Genomic DNA, 9,429 nt, shown 5'->3' on the forward strand with positions numbered 1-9,429 from the left:
ATGGATCTTACATTTCTTAATTACACAAAACCAGTCTCAACATCGGCTAGACTAAAGCTAATTACTGGGAAAATCATAATACAAGAAGGAGAAGTTATCGAGGGAAGCTAAAATAGAATTGAAAAAGAAAGATAATAAATTTGCAACTGGAACTGAATCTAAACTTTGGAAGTATTTGTCTAGGTAAATATTATCAGGAATATTGTCGTTTGATTTATTATTTTAAACAAAGGATGATATATAGCAATGTAGAGTAAAAAATCTTTAAACTTTATAGTTGTAATTGAATTGTATAATTAAATTAAAATTAAAATTATAGACCAATTCTTAAAGAAATGTGCACGTAATGTGACAAAAGTTATATCAATTTTCAGGAAAGATAAGAGATATAGTAAAAATTAAAAAAAAAAAATACAAATATGAGAGCCTATTATATCAATAACAGCTTCATAGTCAATCATTTCCAATTTGTAATTCTTTCCACCGCGTTTCAAGGTCCAAGAACTTTTGTTGTAGAATTTTTTCTCGTTCTTTTTGACGATCCACATCATCAGTTAATGACTAAAATATAATTCATTATTAAAAAAAATATATTTATTAATTTAATAATGATTATGAAATTTTTATTTAACCTGTTTGGCTATATTATTATACCAAACAGATAATAATAATTAAAACAACAAATGGGGCTACAAAAATGTAAGCAAATAAAAAATTTTCTATTTAAATCTATTTAAAATCACCTGTAGTCGTTTTGGTATAGCAGATTCTTCCTGTCGTTGCAAAAACTGAAAAGTTGATAATTCTAAATGTCCTTGTTCAATTTCATCAACGCTGGTTATGAATTGTTTGATAAGACCTTGAGATCGAGTCTAAATAAACAAAATTATCATATTAAAAACTTAGTCCTAGAATAATTATTATTAAAATCATTATATTTATATTACATACTTGATATCCTCCAAGAATAATTTTAATTTTTTTTTCCATTTTTCCAGCTTTTTTAGCTTCTTTAGTCATATGATTTCTATTCTGTTCCAGTTTTTTTTCCAGCGATTCAATTCTATCTTTTTTACTGGCTAAATTTGCTCTTGTATAACGATTTTGATTTGGCAGGAATAATACTTGGCCCAAACACTCACCCCATACTTGAGTAAATGAGTCTAATGACAATTCACCATGATTCATACCTTGCTTAACAATTTCCATTTCTTTCATTAAGACTTGTTTTGCCTAAAATATATTTTATATAATAAGTAAATAAAAAATTTATTTGCAAAATTAGACATTTATTTTTTGTTTGTTTCCTAAATCAGTAAATAGTAAATACAGATATTTTTTAATTACATTTTCCATTTCTTCTTCAGTAAATTGTTGGTATGGGTGTGCTTGTAGATAAGCCAAATGTTGAGTTTCAGTTAGGATTGGTTGTTTTTTGGGACCACTTTGAGTGAGTGTAGCAACTTCTGGTGGTAGAGGGCTCCGAACAGCATCATAATGAAGCATTGTAATCATTTCTTGTTTAATCAATTCTTCAGCCTACATAACAAATTAAATATATATAAATATTTTATATTATATGTAAATAATATTATTTTTAAATATTTGTTTAACACTACAGTTTAAAATGTATAATTACCCTTTGAAGATCTGTAAGAGGTGGCTCTGAATTCAAAGGTCTCAAAACAATATTAGTATCTGGTGGACGAGGTAAACATCGTTGGATTACTTGAGATCGTAACTTCATTTCTAATTGCCCTGGAAATACACAAGTTATACATTATTTACCATAGTATAATAGGATTGGATTTAAAGTAGAGAAACTACGAGAGGATTCATATTTTTAGAGTAAATTGTATTGTATAGGCATAGGCAGAGCCAGGGGTGTAGCACTCCCTAAACAAATATTAAGTTCTTTACGTAATATGACGTTCTAAATATTCTAAATGGAGCGAGACATTGTATATAATACATAGTATAGTACAGTATATATATTATAAAAATACACAAACTCTACTTAAGAAGTAGATATAATAATAAATTTGTTTCTTTCAAAAAAAAAAATTGTTATTATTATTACTTTTGTATTATAAAGGAAAGGAGTTAAGATTTCCAGAAATGTTTGCACTTTCTGTATATGAGAGCTAGCTCCGCCTATGATATATTGATATATTTTTCATTTATAATTTGTATACAGTAGAAATCACTAAAATGAACATCGCTTAAAATGAAATACTGCTTACAATAAGCAAAATGTTAGATTCCAACATGAGCACATAAGTTAGGTTAGGTGTATGTTATAATTTTCTTTTACAACGAACTATGGTTAAAACCAGATATTGGCTACAACGCCTACAACCAGTAAAACACATTGAATTATACAATAAATGTTTAGTTATGAGCAAATAGATATATTTTTCCTATAATGTATATATTTTAAACCGGCTCATTATATTTTGATGGTATATTATACATTTTACCTTTAATTTTATATATATGTTTTGTACTTGTATGTTATATACGAGAAAGTTCAATAAAATATTATTTTCAAAAATTAAATTTAAGTGTTTAATATGAACAATAAAATTAAATTAAAAGTAAATTATAATACAACATGCATTTATATTACGATTTTTTTTTAAATAAATTATTTATGTATACAAAGATACAGTATTAGTTTTAATTACCTACATAAGAGTAAAATAAATTCAACTGTTTTAGATTCTGAACAGAGTGATGATTGTATTATTGATTTTACAATGATGTGGTTTTTTTTTTTTTTTAATTTTTGTGTCTGTCATCACGTTTTGGAGTAGTAATAATGCTTAGATTTTCGACTTCAGCCCCTTTTTGAAAAGGAAAATTCATTTAGTTGGTACTTTGAGGGGTCAAAAGTAAAAAATTTCCAGTAATTTTCAAAAGTGTCAGGAAAAACGGGAAATTTTACGCATAACCACTATTCGCCAAAATCGATATTTTGATTTTGCTGTAACTCAAAAACGAATCATTGTAAATACTTGAAATTTTCACCAAATGTTTATATTATAGATTATAATTTATAGTTATCTATTTACGATTAAATTTTCAAAATATTATGACCATTTTTAAGTTACTTATAGACAATTGAAATTTTCTACTTTTTGTAAAATTGTTGTTTTCTTAAAATGCCGATAAAAAAAAATTGGCTATCCAAAAAATCTTTAAAATTTAATACAAAGTTTATTATAAGTTGTACTTATCATAGTAAAAAAAAAAACCAAAAATTGTTAGTCACAATTTTTTTATAAGCATTTAAAGTTAAAAATTTACGAAATATATCAAAATCGCGAAAATTTGCAATGCATTTTAAAGTTAAAAGATTTATTCCTAAGGTTGAAAAACCCAATACAAGGCTATCCATAAGTTTTCCTTCAAGTAACTGTAAAAAAATTCCAGCGTCAATATAGAAAAAATGTTATAAGCGTATGAAATGAAAATTTTTTTTGAAATCCTGTAAAATAATGATATATTACAATTTAAATATAGGTAATAATATAATATATCCAACTAATTATCACTGACTATCAAATCATCTCCGTTCAGAATCGTTTTTCATATACAATGATACCCGTCATTGCATTCAAATTTAACACATCCATTATAGTGACCAGTGACCTACTCTCCATCTCTACTATACAGCAGAGCGATACCCACTTGCCCACTTTTTATATATTTTTCATTTACCGATTACAATTTACAACAAGCACTTTTATTAACCAGTTAAAACAAACGCTTGTTCTAACCATATTTAACATCCTACCAATTTCAATGAGCAAATGTTATATTTGTTATAAAAAATTTCTACTATATAAGTGACATTGGCCATGTAAAAAACCAATATATACAATACAAAACAAATATTAGTACATTTTGTCATTTTTATTGTTGAGAAGAACAATATACAACTAATAAGTCAATTGCAAAAATAAGTTATACATGGAAATCAAATTAAAATGCATAAAAACATTTTTAGAATTATTTAGAACTGTAATATTATTATCTTTAAAGATCTTATATTAAAAAATACCAATTTTATTAGCATCAATAATGTGTTGTGCATATGTGAAGAATTATTTATTGTTTGTATACTTTCCAAGTAAGTATGAAAATGCGAAATGTAACCACGTGTAAAGTAAAATATTGTTTTAAGGATATCTGATAATGAAATATTTAAGTTGAACTCAGATACTGCTATACTATGGTGCAAAAAACCTAAATCTGACTGTATTAGTATATATTATATACTAATGATCAATTTAATAATATGTCTTATTTTAATTATACTTACGACGAGCTAGTAGTTCTTCAGCACTACGCATTTCTACATCAGACTGATCTTCTACAAAATCTTTTTGTACTTCAGTTTCTTCATCTTCAGGCTGGTCTTCTGGCACAACAATTTCAAAATCATTTTTTGGTTGTGGCAATGTACTTAACCCTGCTTTCAACTGTTCTTTTACTTGATTTTGGTAGTTTTTCATAGCTTGGGGTGTATTTATAATATCTACTTCCATAGAATCTGAACGATTGATGCTTAATTGATCTCTTAAAGGAGTAGGTGTAAGCATACCAGCTTTTACTAGTGATCTATCACTTTGTGGAGTTTGGAAACCATCATTAGCAGTTTGTGAAAGTGGAGTACCTAAAATTGTATTAGGTGTTGTAATCAATTGTCGTTGTGGGGTGACACCATTGAAATCAACATTTTGCAATTCTCTATTAAGACCTCCTTTTAAAGGAGTATCTACATGCGCTAGAGCCATAATATTTTGTGCATCCTACAAAAAGTAAATGAAATATTAAACTTCAAGATCTATCTAATATATAAAAGAAATCTTAGCAAGAGTGTTTTAACAAAGTTCAACTCTTAATTATTCTTTTTGAGTGGTCATTATATTGTGTTGTTTCTATCTTACAAATGCACAACATAGCAAATTTCATGATTACAATAATTCATTTAATTATGTTACTTTTAATATGAGATTAAATTGATCTGTTATTAAATTTGAAGATAAGACTATTATCTAGAGCACTTTGTAGGTTCTTTTTTCATATTTCAATTTAAAAGCAAGTTAAAAAAATAGTATAAATATATTTTTTGTAAAATATATAAAACATTCATAATTTGCTTCAAAATTTAATATCAATTTAAGCCTCCTTAGATCTTTAAAAAATATTCTAATTTTCAAGTTTTGTAATAAGTTAATTCACTCTTATATTAATAATAACAAGAGTAAATTGGATTATTCTGAATATAATATTTGATATGAAGTTAAGTGTTACCAAGATACAGACAACACATATATAACATCCTCTTAAGTTTAAAATAATAATTCACGGTAAGGTAAGAAAATATGTAACTATTTTCTGATAGTTTTATAGTTAATTTCAAATTACTTGTAAAATTTTGTCAGTTGAAACAGATGGAGTTCTTGGAGTGCGGCCAGGAATATTATTAATTGAAGGTGTATAATCTGACAACAATGCATCTGAAGCTTGTTGAGGACCATTTTCCATTGCTATTTCTCGTGCCATTTCACTGGCTCGCCCCAATTTAACAACTTGTTGTAATTCCTTTAAAACGATAAAAATTTATGATATTAACATTTTGGAGATATTTATAATAAAATTCCAGATTATTACTTGATCAGAAATTTGAGGTTCTGGTAAAACAAGTTTACTCATTTTTCTAATAGGTTCTTGATTATTTAACATAGCTAATGGAACTTCATTTTCCTTACGTTGCTTAAGCTTAGCTTTGTCTTTCTTTCTTTCCCTCTAAAATTCAAACACAATTAAAAATAATTCTTAAAAATACTTAAAATAAATTATTTACCTCTTCAATTTCAACTCGTAGTTCTCCATCTAAATTTTGTTGTCTCAATTTTCTAAAATCTGGTGCAAGCGGATCAACTTCCTCATTGGCAGTATCATAAAACCCTAGAGCTGGTTTTTTTTCAAACGGTATTTCAGCATTATAGTCTATACCACGCTTCGCTTATTGCCTCTTCCAACACCTATACCAGCAAGCACGTAATTCTCTCCGTTTCTACAAAATCAAAACATTATTTTTATCTACATAATAATTTATATAATTTTTATAAATTACTTGTAATGCAGCAAGTCTTCTAGCTTCTTCTAATTGTTTCTCACGAGCTTTACGTTTTGCCTTTTTCCCTTGCGTATTAGCTAAACGAGCTCTTGCTTCAGATAACATTTCCAACTCTAGAAAACATTTAAAAATCTAATACTATATACTAATAAACAATAAATAACTTTTATATAATTATCAAATTAAAAATATATTCTATAGACTTTTATCCTGATAATATTAATTTTATTAAGGTACTTTTTAATTATATATTAATAATATTATTAATTATAAAATATTTTAGCTCTATTAACCCCGTACACAAATAGAATTAATAATTCCTGTTAAACAACATATGAATTGTTCAAAGTTAATTTTTATACATTTATATTTTGAGAATATAAAGATAACATTTAAAAAAATAATACTCTTAACTTAGTTACTAGGTTTGTGAAAAATAAATATTAAATTTAATTGTAAGTACTTATGTTTACATACATTTTGTAGATATTATTTTATCATGTTTTTGAGATCTTACTTTAATTTTTTTTTTAAATTTTAATACTGTGTATTCTCGATTCTCCGCGACAGACTATCCATCGTTTTCCGCGGAATCATCTACATACTTATACGTATACAAAAATATATAAATATCTTTACACTATACATCATCAGTAGCGCAACTATAAAAAATTTCAGGGGAATAACATTATTACAATATATGTATATATATATAAGATTATATAGGTTATTATACTAGGACTCAGAGAAATTTTGGAGGGGGTTACAACCCCTTAGTCCCCCCCTGATTACGCCACTGTACATCATTATCGATTTAATTATGTTGTGATAGCCGATTACTTGATAACGACATAAAATACAATATGCTTGTGTAATACATATTAATACTTTTTGGTAATTGATATGTTTAGTGAAAAAAAAAGTCCATCCAGTATCATTGGAGATACATAATTTTATGTTATAACCTAATAATCAAATATCACAATTTCGGTTGTTTAAATTTCAATTTCCAATTTATTTTTAATTATAAAATTTAAAATATTTTCGTAATTTTAATTTGCGGATTATCCGCATAATTCGCTTATCTGTGGATGCCTTCCTACCCTATTCTGCGGATAATCGAAAGTACACTGTATACTCATAAAAACAAAGCAAAATATTTTTACATATAATATATAATTAACAGAATGTACTAAACAAACATTTTTAAGTATTTAAAATTTAGAAGAGCAAGTTAGTGAATAAGAATTCTATAGAATATACCCAACTGCTTTTCACATTTTTATTAAATTTAATGTTTTTTTTAAAATAAATTAAATATATATTTAAAATTTGATTTTAAACAAATAATCACCATCTTCATCCATATCTTTGGGATCAGGACGCGCTGGTTTTGTCTCTGGATTTGGATCAATTTCACCGGTTTTTAATTTTCTTGGATCATCTCCCACTTCCTCGCCATCTTCTTTTTCTTTGGGCTTGATCCCTGGAAGCATTATGTATAAATTATATCTAACACACATAAGTATGTAAAAATAAATAAATTTTTTGATAACAGCTAATAAATTTTGTAATGCATCGAACTAAAAAATCAACATTAAGTTTAAATATTATCTATTAGTAAATACTAACAATAAATATTCATATCTTTCCAAACATTGTGAAGCTGTACGACCAACAATTGGAGCAATGGTACGCCATTGTGTAGGCATAAGTTTAGCAAGATGCAAAAGCTTTTCATCTTCCTCTCGACTCCATTCAGTTTTTTTAATACTTGGATCAAGCCATTCAAACCAACGTGCCTTACATTGTTTTGCAGATTTACGATGTAATAATGATGCAATACGTGACCATTGATTTTTGCCATATTTCATAACTGCTGCTTTAAGAATCTCATCCTGTAAAAGAAATAAAATTCAAACTGTTAATAAAAATAAATAACATAAAATAATTAAAAATTACTCCGTTTATAACACTAATAGGTACTATATCTAATTTATAGTTATCATTTAAACCTATAAACTCAGTATTTATTTATACAAGTTCTGGTGCAACATAGTTTAGCTGTACCTCCAATATGTTGTTCTACACTAATGTGAATTGGCATTGAACATTTTTAATTAAATTATGGTTTGCTATAAAAAATATATAATAGTAATTGTATATAAGAGGTTTTTCTAAGCTTATAGGTACACTTATGTTAGACTCAATAAAAATAGTATAATTTGTAATTAAAATAAAGATTTATCAAATTTATTTATAATTATTTTATTAATGAGCTTTAGATTTAACCTTTGACAACTTATGTGCTTAAACGCAACAGAACCAAGCACAACTGACAGTATACTGTCACATAAAAGCTTCCTTCTTAAATTAAAAAAAAAAAAAACTATATTTTAGATTAAATAGTGTTTTAACCTTATGACTACTACAGTCGTCCAGTCGGTCACAAAAAGTATTTTTGAATAATGTGAATTTTATGCAATATAGCAAGGTATATAAATACTATATTTTAATTTAGTAGCCAGATAATTAAAAACAAAAAACACTTAAAGATTTTTATGAAGGGACACATCAATAACATATTTTTATACTTTACAACTTAGATATAATATTGTATCATATTAGCTATGATATAAATTTATATACACATTGGCATATTATAATATATTATATAGTATATACCAATTCTGAATTAAATAACAAACTAAGACGTATTCTGTTGTAGTTTTTTTTTTTAAATCTCACCTCGGTGTTGCGCCAAACGCCACCTTTGATCATGATTCGCGGCATCTTCGGGAATGTTTTTCGCAGTGGCTATTTAGTATTTACAAATTCGAAGGACGATGTAAAACTGTAATATAATATATTTGTTATAAATATTATTTATATTTACGAACTAAAACATTTAAAACACTTGAAACTAATACAGACTGCAACAGAAACAGAATGCCGAATGCCGATCGGCGATCGCAAAACGAGGGTACGAGACCACGAGAGCTTATCAGTTATCAGTTGAATACTTCAATACTTAAAAATCCAGAATGACTTATGGCGCTTTTTTAGCGACGGTGGCGTTTAATGAATTAATACAGACATACAGTGATTTAATAAGATATTTTAAATCGTGGTGATGACCCATAGACCATAGTAGTTTGATTTTGATAATGTATTGGTATTATAATGATTGTAATTGTATTGTATTTGTATTATTTTTAATGGATGAATGAATAGTAGGTACTAGTGTACTACTGGTTCTATATATATCTAGATGGTAC

General features: G+C 26.6%; 1 protein-coding gene across 1 annotated transcript; it reads right to left on the reverse strand.

Moving 5' to 3' along the window:
• Nucleotides 1-270: 270 nt before the first annotated feature.
• Nucleotides 271-9,254, reverse strand: LOC132932053 (cell division cycle 5-like protein). The gene is given in 14 exon segments (XM_060998243.1): nucleotides 271-561; nucleotides 744-872; nucleotides 952-1,233; nucleotides 1,348-1,539; nucleotides 1,640-1,758; nucleotides 4,328-4,817; nucleotides 5,437-5,613; nucleotides 5,683-5,817; nucleotides 5,876-6,088; nucleotides 6,149-6,264; nucleotides 7,506-7,620; nucleotides 7,622-7,637; nucleotides 7,784-8,049; nucleotides 8,900-9,254. Coding segments are annotated over 14 exon segments (2,403 nt in total). The 5' UTR covers nucleotides 8,945-9,254; the 3' UTR covers nucleotides 271-453.
• Between the last annotated feature and the right edge of the window lie 175 nt (nucleotides 9,255-9,429).

The sequence above is a fragment of the Rhopalosiphum padi genome, chromosome 1 (genome assembly GCF_020882245.1).
Source record: "Rhopalosiphum padi isolate XX-2018 chromosome 1, ASM2088224v1, whole genome shotgun sequence".
Lineage (NCBI taxonomy): Eukaryota > Metazoa > Arthropoda > Insecta > Hemiptera > Aphididae > Rhopalosiphum > Rhopalosiphum padi.